Source organism: Staurois parvus, unplaced genomic scaffold (assembly GCF_062004578.1).
Source record: "Staurois parvus isolate SC_StPar_1 unplaced genomic scaffold, SC_StPar_1.0 ptg000616l, whole genome shotgun sequence".
In the NCBI taxonomy this organism is placed as follows: Eukaryota; Metazoa; Chordata; class Amphibia; order Anura; family Ranidae; genus Staurois; species Staurois parvus.
This window is the reverse complement of record NW_028318412.1, coordinates 1,543,146-1,567,298: the sequence shown is the minus strand read 5'-3', so window position 1 is coordinate 1,567,298 and position 24,153 is coordinate 1,543,146. Positions and strand designations below refer to the sequence as shown.

Here is a 24,153-nt window from a genome sequence, read left to right as displayed (position 1 = left end):
CCCACCGTCAGAATACACTGGTCAGCTTCGTCGTCTATTGCCAACTGTTCTGATCGAGAGAAAATTTTCCAACATTTTGGTTGTTTAAAAGTTAATCAATAGATCGATTTGTGTACAACCAGCCTGTCCATACATGGATTAAAATTTGTCCGGTCCCTCAAGAACCGGCTGATATTCAATCAATGTTTGCCTGGCTTAACTTTCTGAATCCTGCAGGGAAAAATGGTCAAAAATCCAAATTTCCACCGACTTTCATTGAGCATGTTTTTTTTTTTTTCCCCCCTCTTCCTAATTTTGCTGACTGTTTTTGACAAGCTACATAGATGGTTTTCATCTCGTACACAAACTACAGTTAGGTCCATATATATTTGGACACAGGCACAATTTTAGTTTTTTACAGGTATTTACCAAGCTATAATTATATAATGGATATGGGCTGAAAGTGCAAACTCTCAGGTTTAATTTGAGAGTATGTACATCCAAATTGGTGGAAGGGTTTAGGAATTACAGCTTTTAAGAGTAGCCATCCCTCCTTTTTCAAAGGACCAAAAGTAATTTGACAATTGAATCAAAAGCTGTTTCATGGCCAGGTGTGGGCTACTCCTTCATTATTTCTTAATCAATTAAGCAGGTAAAAGGTGTGGAGTTGATTCTAAGTGTGGTATTTGCATTTGGAATCTCTTGCTGTGAACCTACATCATGTATTGAAAGGAGCTGTCCATGCAAGTGAAACAGGCCATTGTAAGCCTTGAAAAACTAAACAAATCCTTCAGAGAGAGAGCAGCAACATTAGGAGTGGCCAAATTAAAAGTTTGGTACATTCTGAGGAAAGAATGCACTGGTGAGCTCAGCAACATAAAAAGGCATGGATGTCCAAGGAAGTCAACAGTGGTGGATGATCACAAGATCTTCTCTATGGTAAAGAAATACCCATTCACAACATCCAGACAAGTGAAGGACACTCTCCAGGAGGTGGGTGTATCATTGACAAAGTCTACAATCAAGAGAAGACTTCACGTGAACAAAGGGAGATGGTTCACTGCAAGGTGCAAACCAATCATAAGCCTGAAGAATAGAAAAGCCAGATTAGACTTTGCCAAATACATCTAAAAAAAGCCAGACCAGTTCTGGAAAAGCATTCTTTGGACGGATGAAACTAAGATTAATCTGTACCAGAATGACTAGAAGAAAAAAGTGTGGAGAAGGCTTAGAACAGCTCATGATTCAAAGCACACAACGTCATCTGTAAAACATGGTGGAGGCAGTGTGATGGCATGAGCATGTATGGCTTCCAGTGGCACTGGGTCCTTGATGTTTGATGATGTGACAGAAGACAGAAGCATCCGCATGAATTCTGCAGTGTTTAGAGATATACTGTCAGCCCAGATTCAGCCAAATGCAGCAAAGTTGATTGGACAGTGCTTCACAGTACAGATGGACAATGACCCTAAACACACTGCAAAAGCAACACAGGAGCTTTTGAAGGAAAAGAAGTGAAATATTCTGCAATGGCTGAGTCAATCACCTGATCTCAACCCACTTGTGCATGCATTTCACTTGCTAAAGGCAAAACTAAAGGCACAAAGTCCCACAAACAAAGAACAACTGAAGACAGCTGCAGATAGAGCCTGGCAAAGCATCAGGAGTAAACCCAGTCTTTGGTAATGTCCATGGGTTCCAGACTTCAGGCAGTCATTGCCAGTAAAAGATTCTCAACAAAATATTAAAAATGAACATTTATGATTATAATCAGTTGTCCAATTACATTTGAGCCCCTGAAAATGGAGGGACTGTGTATAAAAATGGTTGCAGTTCCTACAATTTGTACTTGATATTTATGTTCAACCCCTCGAATTAAAGCTGAAAGTCTGCCCTTCAAATTCTTTTGGATTGTTTCTTTTAATTTATTCTGGTGGCGTACAGAGCCAAAAACATGAAAATTGTGCCTGTGTTTATATATATATATATATATATATATATATATATATATATATATATATATATATATATATATATATATATATGGACCTAACTGTAAATCCCAACTCCAGGTAGAGAATGAAATGTAATTTGTGCATTGTGCCTTAATTGGCTTACTACCCAGTCTTGATTCCAAACACCTCTTCATAAAAAAAAAAAATCACAGTCACAGTTTCCTCAATGAACCAGGCTCATTTTCTTTTTTTGGTATTGGTCCCCTCACTGCCTCCAGGAGTTCTCCTGCCACTGGAGCCTATGAGAGAGGACCCGGCAGCTGCAAGTGTCACCTCCCCTATTGGCAGGTGTCCCCATCATGCAAGCAGTGTTGTGGACACCTGATGAAGGACCCCAGAAAGTAAAGAGCAGAAGAGAGGATTGTCATGTGATTGTGGTTTCAGGTAAGTAAATGGGCATTTGGGTATTTTTTTTCCTTTTCTCCCTACTGGAAATTAGAAGGGGGGATTGCTGACATCCTGGAGTTGTTGTCTTTAGGTGAAAAGACAGCAAGTTAAAAAATTTTTTAGGCAAATCATGTGTTGTTCAGTTTTTGCAAAATGTCAAGCGTCCCAGGAGACTGCAGGACCACTCAGCGCAATGCAGTGCTCAAGATGGCGGCATCGGGACTGAAGACTTGCAAAGAACCAGCCCAGGTGATGACACCACTGGATCCCTGGTGAGTACCTGTTTATTAAAAGTCAGCAGCTACAGTATTTTTAGCTGCTGACTTTTAATTTTTTTTACAAATGGCTGAAATCCCTCTTTAAGTATTAGCATTAGGGAATTATTTAATCCACCACTGTCCAACCTTAACTGAAACATGGTGGATTATTCCATATATTAACATTGTTGGTGCAGCTATAGTTTAAAAGATAAGTTCACCTTTGGGAACATGTTACATGTTCCACCCATTTTTAGGGATGGCCCGTTTTTGTCTTCTCTCTGCACCTGCTGTCACAATTTGAGAAAAGTGAGGCCATGCGGGGCTCTACTCACACGGCAGCATCATTCAAATAGTTCTGCGAATGAAGGCCTATAAGTTTGGCTGACAGCTTGTAGTTCTCAATGAACTGTGAGGGTGCTGGTGAGCACTCTCCTAATCCATTGAGCTTCCTGGACTGAAGTAACTGCCTGCCCGTATTGGAGGTATGGACAGACCACTACACTTACAGCCTGCAGGAGCTGGAAATTGCACCCATGATCTGCTGATCGGGGGTGCAATTCTTTCCATGCTCTTTAGGGAAAAAATAGTAAATGCACATTTTTATTCCTGCAAAAAGGTGTGCATTTACTATTTTTTCCACAAAAAGTGAGCCTATGCTTTAAAGCCTAACTCATTTAATATCTTTCCAAGTAGTTTGTCTGGGCCAAGCTGGCCCAAATAAACAGTTTACTGCACTAAAAGGTGCGCTGTATTAACTGTATGTAGCCTCAGCTACAAACCGTATACAAAGCAGTGTTCCAGCAGTGGGACAGAGACTTGTCCTACTCCCTTGAGGTTAGGCTTTAAAGAGTAACTTCACTTATGTTGAAAAAAAACATTCCCATCTGGGTGATCTATGTACTTTTCAGGGATTTAAACAAACTTTGGTGCAGATTCCTACCTAAGGCCTGGTTTACACCTCTGCAGTTTTGCAGTGCTTTTTGCGGTGCGTTTTTGCACATTAGTTTTTGACACTTTAAATGCTTTTTTTTTTTTTTTTAAATGCAAAACACGTCAAAAACTCACTACGTGCTTTTTCTACAGCATCTCCATTGAAGTCTATTGAATCAAAAACACAGTGTTTTGCATTTATAAAAAAAGTCCCTAACCCTTTCCAAAAATGCAGCAGCTGAAAAAAGCATAGATGTGAACGTGTCCCATTGGAAATCATGTTTCTGCAAAACCTAAAAAGCACCATAAAATGCATAGGTGTGAACCAAGCCTAATGACAATATGAAGAAATAACTGTATTCTTATCTGTGTCTATGTGCAAAGTGAGGGAGAATGGGAGTGACTTTTTAGATGTGATTTAACCCTTTGGGAGTAACTCACCAAAACTGAAATGTTTGTTGCAGAAGATGTCCGAAATCTGATTTGTATCTTAGTGCAGACTTCTGGGAAAATCATTGAGCCAATCACACAGTTTTTACCGTAGCACGGATTTCCACGTGACAGACACCCTGTATTCACGCAAACAAAATTGCAGAATGCTCACCACCTAAAAAGGTTCCAGAGCTTTTTTGGGTGTCGTGCGTCCTGCGATTATGTTTGCGTGGCATGTTTGTCTCGTGGAAATCGCTCCACAATCATGGTAAGAACTCCCCGCATTTTCAGGTTCCAGGGAAATGAATGGCACCTGAATGCGCATTTTCACAGTGAAAAAAAAAAAGTTGCATCATACATACTAGGGGGAGTACAACTGGGGGAATCAATGGTGGAGAAGGATCTGGGAGTTCTGGTCGATCACAAGCTAAATAATGGCATGCAATGCCAAGCTGCGGTTTCTAAAGCGAGCAAAATCCTCTCTTGTATTAAAAGAGGTATAGACTCCAGAGAGAGAGATATCATTCTACTCCTGTACAAATCATTAGTAAGACCTCTTCTGGAATATGCAGTTCAGTTTTGGGCACCAAATCACAAAAAGAACATTGGGAAACTGGAGAAAGTACAGAGAAGGGCAACCAAACTGATAAGAGGCATGGAGGAGCTCAGCTATGAGGAAAGATTAGAGGAACTTGAATGTATTCTCTCTTGAGAAGAGGCGATTAAGGGGGGATAGGATCAACATGTATAAATACATCAGTGGTTCATATAGTGAACTCGGTGTAGAGTTATTCACCCTGAGGTCATCACAGAAGACAAGGGGGCACTCTTTACATCTGGAGGAAAAGAAATGTAATCTCCAAACGGTGCGTTTTCAAATTGTGAGTTCCAGCGGTTCTGCTCGCGATTTGAAATGCTTAAATGTGAATGGAGCCTAAACTAGGCTCACCAATGCAGGTTGCTTTTCAGTCGTTTCTGCATTGCATTCATGCACTTGCGTTTTTGACACGTTTTAGACACGTTTTTGATGCGTTTTGCTGATGCAATTTTTTTTTACATTTTTTTTTTTTTTCTCTTGTTGCTAGGAAGATTTAAAATGCATAAAGAACACAGCAAAAATGCAATACATGCTTTTTTGCAGCGTTTCCATTAAAGTCTATAGAACCAAAAACGAAACTTTTTTTTTTCTTCAAAAAAGTCCCTGACCCTTTAAAAAAAAACGCACTTTGTGAAACTGCACAGATATGAACATGTCCCATAGGCAATCATTTTAAATGGACTGTACTGCTTTTTTGCAAAATTCCGCAGAAACTGCTTAGGTGTGAACCTAGGGTAAGGGGGAGGGATGTGCGCACATGTGTGAATCAGCTCTTAACCATACACACCTGCAAAGTTTGCAAGTTTTGTGGTAATTGTATAATTCAAAATTGACAGAATATGTCAGCTAGAACCTTGTACCTTAAGGTTGTGTTCATTCTCATCTTCCTAAGGCCTTTTGTTTGGATCAGAATACTTCTCTCCCTATACAAGTCTATAGGAATATAAAAGCAGGTCAGAAGGAGGTCCAATGCACCTGTCAGTGAGTTTTGAATGATGTCATAGGCATCTCAAATGGAAGTATTCTAGACCTATTTGGGTTGTGTCAATGAGCCTGCTTTTGACATCAAACATAAGATCTTCTGGTCTGAAGAAAAATATTTCATAGTGCTGTTCTGTGTTGACTGCATTTATAGTACTGAAGATGAATTGTGGGTGGATAATGATTTTGACCATTTCACATTCTTTGATATGACATTAAGGTTTCCTGCTCGTACACAGCTATTGTATTTTTTTATGATTACAGAATGGAGCCTTTTAATTTATCCTCATTCATGTGTTAGTTTTTATTCAAAACCACAAAATGCATCACCCTCCGCATTTCCGAGGCCACTGTGTCTTGGATTGTGGGAAGAATTGCTGTGGGGAGATGGGCTGTATTATAATGATGCTCTGCTGAGGGTTCCGTCACTGCATTGAATACAGTCTTTGTGTGTCTGTTAACGTCACCACTTCAACTACATTCGTAAGCCTCGGAGATAAACCCAGGGAAAAAGCTTTGAGTTCAGGGGTTGGGGGAGCTCCCCCAGGGATCTAAAGAAGCTGGCTTTGTCTTCAGAAGGACTCAGTGTGTCCTACTCCCCTCACTGACATGCCTGACCCTCCCCCACCTTCCTGTCAACTTTTCCTAACAAGTTTGCTCTTCGGGGTACTTGGTGATCAAGAGTCATAAGTGACGCATCAGCCTCTCAACACAATAGTCTTTGATTGTGCATTACTTCTATGCAGCTGTGCCCTTATGTTGCCTGTAATTGTATGAACTTTTTTCCTGGCATGGTAGAAGTGCCAGCTTTCATCTCATCCTCAACATGGACAACATACTGAATGGGCTTCAATTTTTTTTTATTGTTAACTCTTCTTGCCACTAGCCACAAACAGTTATAGTGGCATTATATGCATAGTATCTAAAACACTGCAAGAATTTGTTTGACATGCAGTAATTGAGAGAAGGTTGCCACTTTTTCGTTTAATTAGGCAGGTCTGCTTAAATAAGCAAGTTTCACATGTACAAAGTTTTTGACTAGGAATACTGCTGTAAAAAAAAAAGAAAAGAGGAAATTAAACTGTCACTAAACCAACACACAACTCTTCAGACAAATTAGCTGTGCATAGTAACACAAAACAATTAATATATCACTGCCATGTAATAATTAGAAAAACCTCTCTTTGTCTATTCTAGTCATGTCTTATTTTTTGTTTAACCACAAGCCTACAGGGCACTTATACCCCCTTCCTGTCCAGGCCAATTTCCAGCTTTCAACACTGTCGCACTTTGAGTGACAATTGCGCGGTCATGCAACACTGTACCCATATGAAATTTTTATCATTTTTTTGTGACAGAGCTTTATTTTGGTGTTATTTAATCACCTCTGGGTTTTTTATTTTTTCTTAAACTAACCAAAAACCACTGAAAATTTTTAGTTTTTGTTATAAAATTTGTAAATAAGTAATTTTTCTCCTTCACTGATGTGCGCTAATGAGGCTGCAGTGATGGGCACTGATAGGCTGCACTGATGGACACTGATAGGTGGCACTGATGAGGAGGCACTGGTAAGTGGCACTGATGGGCATTGACAGGCTGCATTGATGGGCACTGAAAGGCAGCACTGATACATGGCACTCATAAATAGCACTGTTAGGCGGCACTGACTGGCACTGATCGGCGGCACTGAAAGGCAACTCAGATGGGCACTGATATGTGGCATTGATGTGGCTCTGATGGGTACTGGCACGAGGCACTGATGAGCACTGACACAAGGCACTGATGGACACTGACAGGTGGCGCTGCTGGGGCTACACTGATCATCAGGGTACACTGATCATCAGTGCTCTGATGATCAGTGTACATGTCCCCTCCGCGGAAAGCCGATTACCGGCTCTCCTCTCCTCACAAGCTGTCATCGTGGCAGCTTGAGAGGAGAGAAATGCCGACAACCGGCATTTCCCTGTTTACATGTGATCAGCTGTGATTGGACACAGCTGATCACATGACCGAGCCGACATCTTCGGCTCTTTCCGTGATCAGTGATCCGCTGTGTCAGAGGGACACAACGCACTGCCAATCGCCGCGCTACGCGCTCCCTGAGCCGCGCATGCGCAGTGAGAATGGGAGGATGTCATATGATGTCCTCCCAGAACAAGAGAACCACCTTGCGTCCGTCATATTACTATATGGCTGGCGAGAGGTGGTTAATCTCTGCACTGCACAGTGTGATCTGTGGGAGGAGCTAAGCCACAGCAAGTCACTGCTGTTTATTATTCATTTCCTAGATTGTAAGCTCAAAAGAGTAGGGCCCTCTAACCCCTCGTGTGCTGTTTGTAGTTGCTGTACTGTTTCATGAATTGTCCCCCCCCCCCTCTATTGTACAGCGCTGAGCAAACCCTTTGGCGCTATATAAACTCGATGCAAAGTGAAAAAGCAAACCATAGACATAAACAATAGCTAATCAAACAAACAAGGTCCAGGAGATTCAACAACATAAGCAGTGGATCCATAGGATTAGACCGTTTAATAATGACGTTAATAGTTCCTAACACCCTGGCCCAAAGGGGAGAAGCTTGGAACATTCGCAAAACGTGGTGAAACGTGCCCATCTCCATATCACAGCGAGGGCAGGTTGCCAATTTAGCAGGATATATTACGGCCAAGCGCCGCGGGGTGTAATATACTCTATGGATAAATTTTAGCTGTATCAAGTGGTCCCTGGCTGAGATCATGATAGGGAGGCACTATAAAAGACAATCCTCCCAATCATCCTCTAATAGAGAAGGGAGGTCTGTGTGCCATTTATCATAAAGCACCTGCATTCTAGGGGTATCAACAGGGAATGGAGAGAGGATAACGGTTTAGGCAAGTCCTCCATTAACAACAATTTTTCTAATGGGTCCGTCTGAATGGTTGGTGAAGAAGGAAATTGAGCGGCCACCGCATGACACAATTGTAAAAACTGGAAAAACATCTGGTTAGGCAGACTATGAATGCGTTTGAATTCGTCAAATAGAAGCAGGGCGCCACTAGGCATAATCTGGTGCAACGTTTTAATGCCATATCGAGCCCACACCACAGGATCCGGTATCGTGTGTAGATGGGGGATGGCAGGATTGCCCCAGAGCGGCTTGTGAGGGGAGTAGGCGTTATTTACACTAAACTGAACTCTAGCCTGACTCCACACCCTCACGGTTGTCAGCATGGGAAGAGTGATGGCCGAGTTGGACTTTGAACCTTCTATGAATTAGGTTACGAAGTTCGGCATACGAGCCCAGTGTTGCCACCTCCAGGATCACCGCAGCATTATCCCTAGGCTGGGAGAGCCACCAGCGCACCGTGACCAGAACAGCTGCCCAGTAATATAAAAGCAATTTAGGAAGTTCCAGGCCACCGCGATCAATAGGTAAGTGCAGAGTAGAGCAAGAAAGTCTAGGGGTCCTACCAGTCCAAATAAACCCAGAGACTACACCATCCACACAACGGAAGGATTGTGGGATCTGCACTGGCATATGCCGAAAAAAATATAAACTTAGGTAGAAATATAATTTTATAATAATTAAACCGGCCTATGGTGCTAATCGGAAGTGAAGACCAAGCATTACATTTAGTCTGCAACTGCTGCACAAGGGGATGAAGATTGTCCACTAGGTACTGCTTCAAGTCATGCTGCACCGTTACACCTTAGTATTTAAATTGAGAGACCGATCTAATAGGGGTGAAGGTAATATTATGCAAGGGCCCCGGTGCCAGAGGAAACAGTATTGACTTCTCTCAATTAATGCGTATTCCGGAGTAGCTGCCGAAGCGATTGAGAAGACTCAGCGCCTCGCTAAGAGATGAATTACAGTCTTAAATATAAGAGAGTGTTGTCCATATATAGGGAAACCCTATCCTCCCAGTCACCCATTGGTAGTCCATATAAGGAATTGGAAGAGCGGATCAGGCAGGCCAAAGGCTCAATCGCCAGGGCAAACAAGCCCGGTGAAAGCAGACAGCCCTGCCATGCCCCTATGGAGAGCAAAAGGGTAGTAAAGGATATTAGTACATACTCTCGCAAGCGGCAAACTGTACAGGCACCTGATCCATGAAATGAAGTGAGGGCCAAATCCAAAGTGGCGCAGAGTTTCCCATAGATACTCCCACACGACTGAATCGACGTCCTTCTCGGCGTCCAGGGACAGCACCACACCAGGGTCATCCCTGTGGCGAGCTGCAGAAATATGGGTGAACAGTCTCTGTATGTTAATATCCGTACCCTGCCCCGGCATAAAACCCGTCTAGTCATGGTGCACCACCGCAGAGATAACCGAACCCAATTTCCCAGCCAGCACTTTAGCAAGTACTTTTGCATCAGTGTTTAGCAGGAAGATCGGCCAATAGGAGGAGCATTGAGTTGGGTCCTTCCCGGGCTTCAAAATCACCACTATCACCGCTTGAAGACTGTCAGAGGGCAGAGTTCCTGTCTCAAGTAGTGCCTTAAAAAGTGTTTGAAAACAGGGAGCCATTTTCTCAATGTATGTTTTATAGAATACAATTCTATCCACCTGGGGCCGGCGTTTTGCCAGATTGGAGAGCGCCAATGGCCTGCTGCATCTCCTCCAAGGAAATCGGTGCCTCTAACTGCTCCCTCTGGACTGCAGATAGAGACAGCAGGTCAACACGATCCAGATAACGCAACAAATCCTGTGGCATGAAGGCAGCTCTGGAGGAAATTTAAACTTGCATAATAGTCGGCAAAACGCTGGTTGATGGAGAGTGGATCAAGGATCCTGGAACAGTCTTCAGCCTGTATAAGGACAATATTGGATAGGGCAGATTTTTCCCTAGCCAACCAAGCAAGTAGGTGGCCAGCTTTATCTCCCTGTTCAAAAATATGCTGTTTTTGATGCAGTATATTCTTCCTGGAGGCCTCAGTGCGTAACAATAAAGCTTTCCTATTAGCCAGTTGTAAGTCGTGATGACTAACAGGACCTGGATTGAACACATAATTGGATTCAGCTTCCTGCACCCTCCGGTCCACCAAGTCCACTTTCTGCCGCTGTCTAACCTGCAGCCCCCCTATCAGGGTCCGATACTGATCCCTAAGAGTAGCCTTACAAGCCTCCCATGTAGTAGTAGGTGCAGCAGTATTGTCATTAGAGTCCCAATAATGCTCCATTGCCTTCCCTATAGGGGATTCTACATCAGGATCAGTGATCCAATACCTAGATAACCTCCAGACTTTTCCCCTTGGGGCATCAGTAATACTTAATTTGAGGAGTGGAGCATGATCAGAAATCCCTCGTGGAAGGATGGAAATCTCCTGAACCCTCGCTAAAAGTGCAGGTGTAACGGAACATAAAGATCAATTCTAGACATAGTTCTATGTGATGCTGAGTGACAAGTATAGGCCCTGGTCCCTGGATTTTTTCCACCTCCATACATCCGTGAACTGGTAAAGCTCCGCCAACTTCGACTCCCCACTGGCGTCAGGAAATAATTTATCAACACTGGTCCGGAGTAAGATTAAAATCACCAGCAAGAAGAACATGTGATGTGGGATAGGAGGTCAGGAGTGGGGCCAAGGCAGCCAACGAGCGTGCGGAGGCAGGAGGTGGAAGATAAAGCCCCACAATTACCATTTCAAAGCAGTTAATCATCACATGAATCATAACGTATTTACCCTCGGAATCCAGCCTGAGATGGAGGAGAGTGAGCAGCAACAGTTTATGTATAAGGACACTAACCCCTCGAGCATAAGAAGAGTATGTAGCATTATAATAATGACCAACTCAAGCTCTCTTGAGGCCCAGTATCCTATGGCCCGTTAAATGGGTTTCTTGCAAAATACAGATATGTGGCGTGTAGGATTTGAGAAATTGGAAGACCAAGGAGCTCTTCACGGGAAAGTTGAGGCCCCGCACATTCCAGGAGATACATTTCAAATCAGGAGGCACCATAAAATAAATATTGGGGAACTAATTTGTGTCCACTCAGGCTGAACCCCGGGAAGAAAACATAGAACTGTAAACCAGACATCAGAAGGAACAGTATATTAGCTTGATACCATGCACAGACTGAAGCACATATAAAGTCAAATGCACCTTGCAACAAAAGAAAAAGGATGAAAAACTCCCAAAAAACCTATCCCCCCGGAACAGAGGTAGCAGAACGACTAATCTTCCAGTGACGCAACAAGATCAGCACTGTGATCGTAGGGTTTCCAACCAGGATGCTGCCTTCACAGGCACAGTGAAGATGCGCATGGTTTCACCATCCTGAACTCTGAGCTTCACAGGGAACAGCATGCCATAAGTAAGGCCTTTTGCACGTAGTTGAGCCTTAACAGCATCTAAGGATCGGCGTTGCTGTTGGGTATCCAAGTAGTCAGGAAACCGCATCAATTTTCATACCGCAGTTTCCCCTGTGCCCTGGCCATCCTTAGCGCCATATTTCGATCACGGTAGTTAAGCAGCTTAATAATAAAAGTGCGGGGCGGCAAACCAGGCAGGTCCCTGGCTGCTGGCATTCGATGGGCTCTCTCGACCACAAAGAAGCTGCAAAAAGTGTCACGAGGCAGCAAGGAGCGAAGGAGGTTCTCTTTAAACCTAGGCGGATCATTACCCTCTGCCCCTTCAGGAAGACACACCACATGGAGGTTATTACGCCTGCTGCGATTCTCTGCATCCTCTGCTCTGGTCTCGATGTACTTGACCTTAACCCACAAGGTATGCATCTCTGCCGAATTGTCGCGGATAGTGTCCTCTGCATCACTAACACGCTGCTCGACCGCTGTAACTTGGCCCCAGAATGTGTCAAGATCCCTCCGGCTCAGCCCCACATCAGTCTGCAGGTGTTCTATTTTTTTGGTGAGCACCGCCTGACAGTTGGTAATCGCCGTCATGAGAGAATTAAAGTCCGCCGGCGCAGCAGGTGGGTTGGGCTCTTGGGAGAGGGATGCGGCCATGGTGGCCCACGCCTTAGCCCCCGAGCGCCTTCTGGAATTCACAGCTTGTGTAGTTTAGGTTCTTCTGCCAGCGGTCATAGGCTTTCCTCTAGTCATCCCCAATATTCCTTCTCATCGACAGAAAAAATGGTTACTATAACAAATGGCGTGGAACATGGGTAGCTGGCCCCCACATATAACTGAATAAGTATAAACCAGGCTGAAGCTGAACCCACACCAGAGGTGAGTAACTCTGCCCGTGATACCGCATGACACTAGCGCTTTGAGGCGGAAGGGATATATAAGCCGTGGCAGATATTGGAGCCCCTCGTGCAGGGTTGGACCCCCACCAGATCCCAAGCCTGAGACAGGAGCCAAACAGGGCACAGATCTGCCAGGGCCCCTCAGAGGATAAAGCACCAAATCTTTGGGGGGGGCTGCTCTAGGCAGCAGCCACCCCTCCACGGATCTTCCGTACCAGGCCAAGCCGCCTCGTCCCTGGGAGGAACACACAGGCTCCCCTGCACGCAGGCCCCAACAGGCTTCATTTTCCTGGAGCATGATTTAGGGGCCGATGGAGGGCACCACCCTCCTCCAGTCAGCAGCTCACCTCCTCAGAATCCAGATAGCAGGACAGCAGCACCCGAATGTGTCACAGGCCGGGTCCAGTCTGCGCGGCAGGCCACGAACTTCCATCTCCGCGGATGGGGGTCAAACCAACCCAAATCCCCTCAACAGGCAGCAGAACAGGTCCGTGGGGATCACCGTTGGTGGCAGGATCTCGCTACCCCCAGGATGGAGATGGATGCTGTAACGGAGGCGGCAGAGCTTTCTTAAGCAGCTGCTCCAGTCGCCATCTTGGACACGCCCCCCTTGTGAGCATTTTTCATGCCCATACTAAAGCTCATTAACGCCTGTCTAACGCCCATACTGACGCTATAGGGGCGTTTTTGAAGAGTTCGAAATTTAGTTAAATGTGAATAAGCCCTTAAGGATCTGCTGTCGATCACGCAGCTGGATTCACTCTGCCAAGCATTTTTGCATGTCGTGGGATTGAGAGCATGGGTAATTACAATGAGATGTGTGGGGATGTAAGAGAAATAGCCGTCATTCACAGTGGTGTGCAGTATGCGCACACATGTGACAATGCTACAGATAGGTTAGGCTGCATAATAATGCCACAAGGAATCAGAAAGTTCCTGTAACTGGCAGGAGCACCAGATATTTTCAGTTCATAGCAGTGTTCTCAGAAGAATAGCACACATTATTCAGGCAAATGTGTCTGGGAGCATGTGCTGAAAAATTTAATTTTGGATCTAATTGCATGAATTGTAAACCCTAAAAATGAACTTCAATTTGTTATGTCTGAAAATGCACCTGACGCTGGTTATATACGAGATCACTAACAAGGGTTCCTGGTAATTAGCTGCGGGAGACAGCCCCATGGAAAGCAATGGGCGGCTGCTGGTTCCCGCAGCTAATCATGGCCACCAGTATGATGTAATCATTCAAAGAACAATCACTCACATGTGATCACTGCATGAGTGGTTACGTGCAAGTGGCCACGCTTGGCTACGAAAGCCAGCAACCTCCCAATGCTTTCAATCGGGCTGTCTCTCGCAGCTTATTACCAAGCACCCCTGTTGGTTTTCTCACATATAATCAATGTCAGGTGCATTTTCAATTGTGAATGCACTGTCATCAAACAGACATAACAAAGTGAAGTTCATTTTTAGGGTTTAGAGGTAGCTACTCGCTGGGAATACTCACTGGGGTTCTCACATGTTATTAGTGTTGTATGCATTCGCAGGTGTGAACGCACCCTTTAGGACACAAAAACGTTATATTGCCAGAAATCTCTGATTAAGTTCCTGTGCTTGCTGCCTTTGCTTACTGTTATCAGGGAAGATGGGTATACACTAGTAGAATTTTTGAACAAAAATTTGTACGAAAATTCCTAGAAAAATCTATATGAAAATTCTCAGAACATTCGAATGTCATTCAAAAAAAGATTTAATTTGCTTTTAACAATTGATTTTGGAGTGAATGGACTTTACCAAATGTAAACCAAATACACTTTTAGAAATTTGTACATCTAAGAAAAAAAATTCCATCCTGTTACTTTGAATTTTTTTGTCACTGTGGTTAAAAACAAACATCAATGTGACTCCACTAATTATTGGTAAAACAACCGTTTTTACAGAAAAAAATTTTGAACAAACTTCTGCTAGTGTATACCCAGCTTTGTAGCATTGTTCCCAGCTAACTGTGAATTACAGAACATATATAGTCCCAGGGTAGAAGGGGAGATGTTCTGTAGGCCTTAGAGTGATACCTTCTGTGATAAGGATCCTTCACTACACTTTTTGGAGAAGTAGAATTGTGTTCCTGGCAGGATCAACAGGTGAAAATAAAGAACAAACTGAAAACAAAGATGCAATATTTTGCATTTATTTCCTTGGCCTTTACTTATCTTTAAGGTCTTGAAGTTGTGATTTATCATTTTTAGGTTCACTGGTTTTAAGACATTCCTGTCATTTTCTAGAAGAGGTATTCCTAAAGGAGATGATAGGAAATAAAGCCACCACCTTTGTTTTACAACAAGGTTTATTGGGTTTTCAAAAGGTGTTTTAAAATTAGACTTCACACAAATTATGTCTCTCACCCTAATTATGTCTCTCACCCTTTTGTCAGTGGCCGCTCTTGGAGGAAAGGTTGTTGGGTTAAGGTTTCTCAATGATTTTTTTTTTTTGAAGATTCTAAACTACTGAAAGATAAAGCTTCAGGAAGGTGGGAAAGACACCAGTATTAATCTGGCCATACATTAATAAATATACAGTTGTGTTCAAAATAATAGCAGTCAGACATCACTAACCTGATCAATCACTGTTTTTGGTAGAAATTATATTTCTACATGGCAAATAATTTACTAGCAGGTATAGTAGAGTAATAGAAATCCAACAGACCCAACAGTCATGACATGCATGCTGCTGATTCTGTGTAATTGAATCACTAACTGAAAGGGGCATGTTCAAAATAATAGCAGTGTGGAGTTCTATTAGTGAGGTCATTCATTCTTTGAAAAACAGGTGGCAATTATTGCCCTTATATAGGAAAGGAAGGCAGCAAATGTTGTCATGCTGGTTACAGTGCATTCCTCTCTGAAATTCTGAGGAAAATGGGTCATTCCAGACATTGTTCAGAAGAACAGCGTACCTTGATTAAAAAGTTGATTGGAGAGAGGAAAACATATAAAAAAGTACAGAAAATGATAGGCTGCACAGCTAAAATGATCGCAAATGCTTTAAAATGGCAACCAAAACCTGAAAGACGTGGAAGACAGCGAAAAACTACCATTCGAAGGGATAGAAGAATAGCCAAAATGGCAAGGACTCAGCCAACAATCAGCTCCAGGAAGATCAAAGAAGGTGTAAAGTTACCTGTGAGTACTGTTACAATTAGAAGACGCCTATGTGAAGCCAAGCTATCTGCAAGAAGCCCCCGCAAAGTCCCACTGTTGAAAAAAAAGACGTGCTGAAGAGGTTACAATTTTCCAAAGAGCACATTGACTGGCCTACAGAGAAATGGCGCAACATTTTGTGGACTGATGAAAGTAAGATTGTTCTTTTTGGGTCTAGTGGCCAGAGACAGTTTGTCAGACGACCCCCAAACACTGAATTCAAGCCACAGTACACTGTGAAGACAGTGAAGCATGGTTGCGCAAGCATCATGATATGGGGATGTTTCTCCTACTACGGTGTTGGGCCTATTTATCGCATACCAGGGATCATGGATCAGTTTGAATACATCAGAATACTTGAAGAGGTCATGCTGCCTTATGCTGAAGAGGAAATGCCCTTGAAATGAGTGTTCCAACAAGACAACGACCCCAAACACACCAGTAAACGTGCAACATCTTGGTGCCAGACTAACAAGATTGACGTTACGGAGTGGCCAGCCCAATCCCCGGATCTTAATCCAATAGAAAACTTGTGGGGTGACATCGAAAATGCAGTTTCTGAGGCAAAACCAAGAAATAGAGAAGAACTGTGGAATGTAGTCCAATCATCCTGGGCTGGAATACCTGTTCACAGGTGCCAGAAGTTGGTTGACTCCATGCAACACAGATGTACAGCAGTTCTCAGAAACAGTGCTTATACAACTAAATATTCATTAAGTGATTCAAAGGAAAGTTTATATAGTGAATGTTTGAGTTTGTAAAGAAGAATACAAACACTGACATTTTTTTGAACAGTCAAATATTCACTTTTCTTCAATTTTTTTTTTTAGAGGAACAACACAAATTTGATATATTTTTCTTCATGTTTTGATTTGGAACAGAATGTGTAGTGTTCCCAATGCATTTGTGTGTATGGAAATAAAAGCTATTAGAAGGATTTTGAGCTTTATTCACTTTTTTCAACTCACTGCTATTATTTTGAACACAACTGTGTATGTATGTATATATATGTATGTGTGTATGTGTGTGTATATATGTATATATATATATATATATATATATATATATATATACAGCACTGATCATAAAAAACCCGGTAGGATGGGTGTACAGAAGGCGATCGGTAGACTGACTTCTGTGCAACAAACCTTTCCATACATGGATCGAAATTCAGGCCAGTCCTTGTTGAACCTGCCAAATTTCAATCCATGTATGGGCCACCCTTAGGTGATAACTCTCACATCTGTGACTTTACAGCAAGGATAACAGCTGTGCATATGTACAACTTACATCACCATACCAGAAATCATGCAAATAGTGTTGACATTTATGTCACATTTTGTGTTTGAAGGTGCTGTTTTCAGTTAACTTGCATGACAAAATAGAGGTCAGTGCTGAAAATGCAGCAAACAGGACCTTTTTACCCACACAGTACAGCTTGTTTGTGGGCATCGACCCTGTGAAAACAATTAATTGGAATAATAGGTCTCATGTACAATTAAATTAAAAACACATCCCTCCAAATCTAATTCTGTGCCATGGTAACATGTATACAGAAATCCATCAATAATTGAGATATATGGAGCTAGAATAAACTGAATGGAAACCAGTCAAGTAATGCTGCCCTTCACATTTTGTTCATAATTCACTACTAGGCTGTTAGGTTTTTATTATTTTTTTAAGATAAGTCATATTGTTACATTTTTGCAAACTTTCAAATCAGTCTGAGGTTTTATAATGTTCCTGTTTATTTACTGTACTTTCTTTTCCAGTTACATTTTGGCTACTAAATGTGTTTTGGTCAACTGTGTCTTTTCAGTGGTGTTATATGCTCTCTTCCTCATTGTAGTTGATGTTACTGCTGCACTGCCACTTCAGGTGGCCTCTGGCACCCTTCCTATGGACCTTCGGCTGGATCCCCAGTATACTCTCCCAGGAGCAGACACTAGTGGGAGGGAGCAACAACTGCAGCAAGAACTGATAGCACTAAAGCAAAAGCAGCAAATACAGAGGCAACTCCTTATAGCAGAGTTTCAAAGGCAGCATGAACAGCTGTCAAGACAACATGAAGCCCAGCTACATGAGCATGTGAAGGTGAGTGCTCATAGGTGCTTGTAGCTTTGTGTGTGTATATATGTTTTTTTTTCTCTCTCCAGTGAGTTCTCTGTTAATGTATTGAACTTGTTTACAGCAACAACAAGAACTCCTGGCCATGAAACATCAACAGGAGCTTTTAGAACACCAGAGAAAGCTGGAACAACATCGACAGGAGCAAGAAATTGAGAAACAACAACGGGAACAGAAACTGTTACAGCTGAAGAATAAGGAAAAGGGAAAAGAAAGTGAGTATTAGAGGCTTCAGAATGCAGAGACCTATTTGGTAGTATATTGGTACTATGTAAAGTTATGTTGTAGAAAACTCCTTCAGTAAAACGCAAAGTAAGTGGTGTCTCTGTTAAAGTATTTATATTCATATAAACCAGAGAGGATTAAAACAAAAGAAATTGCATGTCTGCCAGGAATCTTTATACCTTAATTATACATTAAAGGGCACAGGATTTGTAGCCTACCTTCCAGTGATTGGACAATGGCAAACTTTTTGCTTAGAACCTCCACTTATGCACAATCACATAACCCCACCAACTCCATGGGACTCTGCTTTTTGATAGTGTCTTTAGGTGATGACCTCTTCTCCTCTAGAGAAGCCTTTACACCAATTTTGTTTTACTTAAGCTGACCGTTTTATCAGAGTCAACTGCAGGGTTCACTTACAGTTTTTGAATCCATTTCCTTCAGTGTATATTTTGGGATCCGTATCTATATTCCACATCAGTGGGGCTGGACTGTAGCGTTTGCTGCGTTGGGCACCGGATTCTGCATTAGCTGAATGGCACCCTAGCCGTGAAGACCCTTTTGGGATAATGCCAGAAAATAAAAAGCACATCTGCTCCTCACTGCCTGCTTCTCCAGAGACACAAGAAATCTGTTAGCGACTGGGTTATATTGACTCGTTTCCCAGACACGCAAATACCCTTTTGCGCCACATAAATTTTGTGTGAGTGTCCAACAGGGTATCCCCTCACTTAACAATGGTGGAGGCAAGGCACAGAGGAAGTAACAATAAAGAATAAAAAATTGCTTCTTGGCCCTTGTTGATGCCCTCGTGATTCCTTTGATGCCATTCAGTCTGGTGTATGCATTCCCTCCAGTGAAGCCTCTCCCTTGAATACTCTGAAAAATAGAGTAGGAAAAGATTTCAGTGATCCTTATCTCTCCAGATTGGCCCAGGAGAACTTGTTACACAGATATGCTCAAAATCCTGGTAGACAAACTATGGCCTCTTTCGAACAGGCCAGACCTCCTGTCACAAGGCCCTCTATTCCACCCTGCTTCTTAGTCGCTGACTTTAAGGGCATGGCTTTTGAAACTCAGATCCTAAAGATAGGGACATTACTGATTCGGTTACTCTCAGCTAGCTCAAAGCAAGAAAATCTGCTTTCTGTAAGATCTACCATTGCATTTGGAAGACCTGTTTTGGCTGGTGCAAAAGCAGGCACCTCAACAATTGAGATTATTCTATTCTTCTCTTCTTGGCCTTCCTCTATTCTTGGATAGACCAGGATCTGGCTCTTAGTACTCTAAATGGAAAGGTTTCTGCCCTGCCTTTTTTGTTCCAAAAATCTTTGCCTTCAAACCTTTATGCAAAGTGTGGCTCATGGTAATCCTCCACTTAAACCTGCTGTGTCTTTCTCGGATCCAGGAAACCTCCATGTGACGAGCATGCTATCGGTCCACTGCCACCAACACCAACTTGTGACAAATGACTTGACAAACTCGCACCGTGCTGTTATTGATATGGGACAATGACACTCTCAGCCTCACCCTGTGTAAAGGATTTTTTAGCTCCACCTACAGGAGTAGATCAATAACAAATATCTGGTGGCAGAGTAAAGGGCTAATTGTGTAGTTAACCAAACCCAATGAGGATTGCTCTCACTCGGCTTGCACTTAGATTGTTGTCCCTCGAGCTGAAAAACTGGATTTCTTTGTACTCACCGTAAATTCCCTTTCTGGGTTCATTGACGGACACAGTGTCTTTTTTATCCATAACCAAGCAGGGTTTTATAGCTCCACCTACAAGAGTAGGACACTAGGTAGAAATAAAACTCGGAACCTCCTATGGACTGTCCTCTCTGGGCATAAAACCCCCTCTCTGCTATAGACATCTTGTCATTGTACCTAGTGTCTTCATGCGTATGGACGTGAATTTTTACTGAGCCTTGTGGTCCCATGACTTCTATTTTTCCTTTTTCTTGGAATTTAGTTTTGTCCTGTGGGGATCTTCTATCAACAGTTGGGCTGGGCGACGAGCTGCATAATCTAGACCCCAGTCTGACCAGTGAGCACGCACAGACCGCTAGCTCCGCGCTCGGTCGGCCGTGACCATGCCCCATCCTGGACCAGGGCAGCCAGCAACTTAAACGCCTTGCGGAAACGCATATGACCAGGCACCTATAGTCTGTGTCAGTGTTGCCCTGGCTGATAGCCCCCCCCACTTCAGTGGAGAGGAGGATCTGTCATGGGATCCTTAACCACACGCTTCGCTGGATTGGTAAGTAGAAAGCCCCCTCCCTTCCATCCCTGGATGCATGTTGGGGCGTGGGTACTCCCTGGGGTGGTCGGGCCTGCACGGTTCTTCTCCTTCTCTACAGGCCTGGGCGTCTGTACTACTATGCTCCCTGCCTCCGGACCCCCCCTGCAGTGTTTGGTACGGAGCAGTGGGTGTTCTATGGGTCGTGGTGCCACCTGTACTCAGGTTGCCCTACCTGTTTCTCTGGTGTATATGCTCTGCACAAGCCCCCTCCTCCATCTCTGAGGTGGTTGTGCACCGTGTGGCCATCTGGTCTCAGCGAGATCTGGGAGCGATGCGGTCCTGGGAGACGTTGCTACTGCTTCCTGTTGCAGAAAGGAACAGTTCTTGGCCTCCCTCCTCTGTGGCTTGGGTCAGAAGATTGCATTTAGCACACTCAATGTCTGCTCTCTACTCTGACATGTTTTTCCTTCAACCCTGCTTTCTTATTCGCATTTTCATCAAGGGGGTTCATTATGCGGTGCCCCTGTCTGCTCTCTGTTGCCACCATGGGTCTTGTGTTTGGTGCTTTTGGGATATTCCCTTCCTTAAAGTTACCTTTTTGTTGATATTACTTCGGCTTGGATGGTGTCAGAGTTAGAAGTTTTGTTCTGTAAGCTCACCTTATCTGGTTCTATACCAGGATGAGGTGGTGCTTCGACTCTTTCCTTCCATTCTGCCGAAGGTGGTGTAGGATTTTCACTTACATGCGGGCTTTGTCCTTCTCTGTGTCCACGGCTGGCACACCCTAAGGTGATAGTTCTGTGTCTCCTGGATGTGATATGCGCAATCCAATTTACTTTTCTGTGACAGCTTCTTTTTGGAAGTCCGATTCTTTCTATACCCTCAGAAGGTCTGAAGGAAGGCCTGGCGGCCTCTTCTGCTGTTGTATCCTGTTGGATGAGGCAGACGATTGGTTAGGCATATGCCAGTAAGGAGCGGGAACCTCTCTTCCCTGTTAAGACGCACTCCACCTGGTTGGTTAGTGTCTCCTGGGCGTTCCAACGTTTAGTGTCTATTTTCTCCAGTTTTCATGCACCGACTGGTCACCTGGGTACACATTCACTACGTATATAATGTTGATGTATTGGCATCTTCCGATGATGGTTTTTGCTGCAAGTTTTGCAAGCAACTGGGCACCCTTTGGGGTGATTTGGGAGTAGTGGCATGTTGCCCGGGATTTGTTCTGCATTTCTTGATATGCCTATCCCGCATTGTGGCACTGCTTGGGGACATCCTTGCTTGGTTATGGATAAAGAGGACAACACTGTGTCCGTCAATAAACGTAAGAGAACATGATTTTTTTCGTACTCACTATAAAATCCCTTTCTCTGAGCTCATTGATGGCCACAGCATCCACCCTTCTACAGATTGACTGCTTGTGATTGACTGGAGGCTTATAGCAGAAAGGGGGTTTTATGCCCAGAGAGGACTGCCCATGGGAGGTGTCGAGTTTTTTTCTATCTAGTTTCCTACTCCTGTAGGTGGAGCTATAAAACCCTGCTTGGTTATGGAAAAAGAAGACGCTGTGACCGTCACTGAACTCTGAGAAAGGGATTTTATGGTAAGTACAATCTTAGTGCAAGTAGAGTGAAAGTAATCCTCTCTGGGTTTTGTTAACTATGCAATTAGCCCATTACTCTGCCACCAGATATTTTTTTATTGAAAAATATCAAATGTTCACAATATTAGCAATAGCAATTATTACTTAAATGTCTATAACACACCCTGTCACCACAGACGGATACATCCAGAGGTTTAAGTAAACAATGGTGCAAACTAAATATTTACAGAACAAAAGTTTTACAAAGGAAAAAGAGAATGCAACAGAACAACAGAAACAGTTGAAGAATGAAAAGTACTTATCAATTCCTGGTTCAGCAAAGTCCAATCAACAAGTAAGATGATATAGTGGCTCTCCTAAGACTTGACAGGTGCTCCTTTTATTGATGGTAAAGACAGTTTTTCATATGTATTCATATCTTTGAATACCTAAAAGTTACAGTCTGCTAACTTGTGTTTTGTCCATTATTGGTGTTGGATGTCTATTTCACTTAGGAGAGGTAATGTGTTCCATTTGCCTCCTGTACCTTGGGTAAATATAGTTTGTGCTTATCGTGGTGGTACCGGACAGAAATGTGTATTCGCTAAGGACTCGAGCTAAATTATTTACAGTTGGGGGGGGGGGGGGGGTGTCAAAACTGAACAGTTGTCTGCTGCTTTCCAAAGTACTCAAGCTTGCAAGTCTGACGATTTTATGAGACATGTATTGGGGTTAGATTCTGCTAATTCTATCAAAGTACTGCTAAGGATGTTTGGTATCCAGGTAAAAGTTTGTGGATTGCATCAGATGCCTTCCTGAAAGGATGTAAAGGGGATCACTGCTGTTAAGTCTCCTAGTGTTACAAACTGTCATAGCCGAATTCTGAACAACATGGTGGCCTTTGCCCTTTCACACAGCTTTGTCCAGTTCATATTATCATCACACTCCCTTTGAACCTACCCGCTATATTACTGCAACCATTTTGGTGGCCATTTCTTTCGCCAGGCATGTCTCTGAGTTGGTGGCCTCAATGAGTTTATAGTCCTTCCTTCCCTCTGTTCTGCCCTGAAGCACATCAAGGAGATTTCGCTCAATTGTCTGTCTGATGTTAGAGTAACGAGTGTTTACTGCAACATTTTCCTATCAGGACCTAATTTCCTTTTTGTCCTCCCTGAAGATTCCAAGAAGGGTTAATTCTGCTTTTTCTAGGAGTTTCAGGCTTATGCGCTCAAAGAAAGAGGTCCCCGCCATTTCCTAACTGGACCCACTCCACCAGATTTGTTGGTGTTTCCTGGGCCTTTCAACACCAAAGCTTCCACCTGGGCTTCGGTTTATACCTCCTCAAAGCTATATGGGTGGATCTTCAGCCTCTGCTGATGCAGGGTGCTTTAGGCTTTCATGTTGGACACCCTCATTTTCCTGTGGCCCTGTTTAACATTGTATGCTTTATCGTTGCCCACCCTTCCGTTTAGTACTTGGGAAAGTCATGTGGTCTATTTGGCTACACATCTTGTGTACTATACTATACGATTAAGATGAGAAATTAAAAAAAAAGTTAAAATGACTTACCTTTGTAAATTCCATATCTTGGAGAACATTACAGAACACATATCTCTACCCTGTGTTCTCCATTATGCCTTTTTGCTTGCTGCAAAACTGGAGTCCCACGTAGTGGGTTGGATTATATGAGGTTGCACTGTGGGGCATTTTCAGAAAAGCTTTTGCCAGAGTCTAGTCATCTGACTGTAGACTGGTCTATAACTGCACATCCTGTGTTCTGTACTTTACTCCAAGATATGGAATTTACAGGTGCGTAAAAGTTTTTCCATTTTATTATCGAGGTTTGAATTGGCAGTCCACAGGTATCTTAAAAGGCAAATTCTTTCAAAAGTGAATCTGTCATGAGAGAAGTATAGTGATTGCCATTGCAGTCCTTCAAAAAATGCTCAATGCCTGGCTGTGTTTCAGTATGTTTCAGTCACAGTCCAAAAAGAGGCATGCTGTAAG

The 24,153-nt window shown here is 43.2% G+C and overlaps 1 protein-coding gene across 2 annotated transcripts in view; it reads left to right on the top strand.

The window, feature by feature from the left end:
• Positions 1–24,153, top strand: part of HDAC4 (histone deacetylase 4) — a 273,670-nt gene that overhangs the window by 146,896 nt on the left and 102,621 nt on the right. For both annotated transcript variants that reach the window (XM_089693176.1, XM_089693177.1), the window contains exons 3-4: positions 17,823–18,067; positions 18,165–18,315. In XM_089693176.1, the coding sequence (XP_089549302.1) occupies positions 17,823–18,067; positions 18,165–18,315 (396 nt within the window). The remainder of the gene's footprint in view (positions 1–17,822; positions 18,068–18,164; positions 18,316–24,153) is intronic.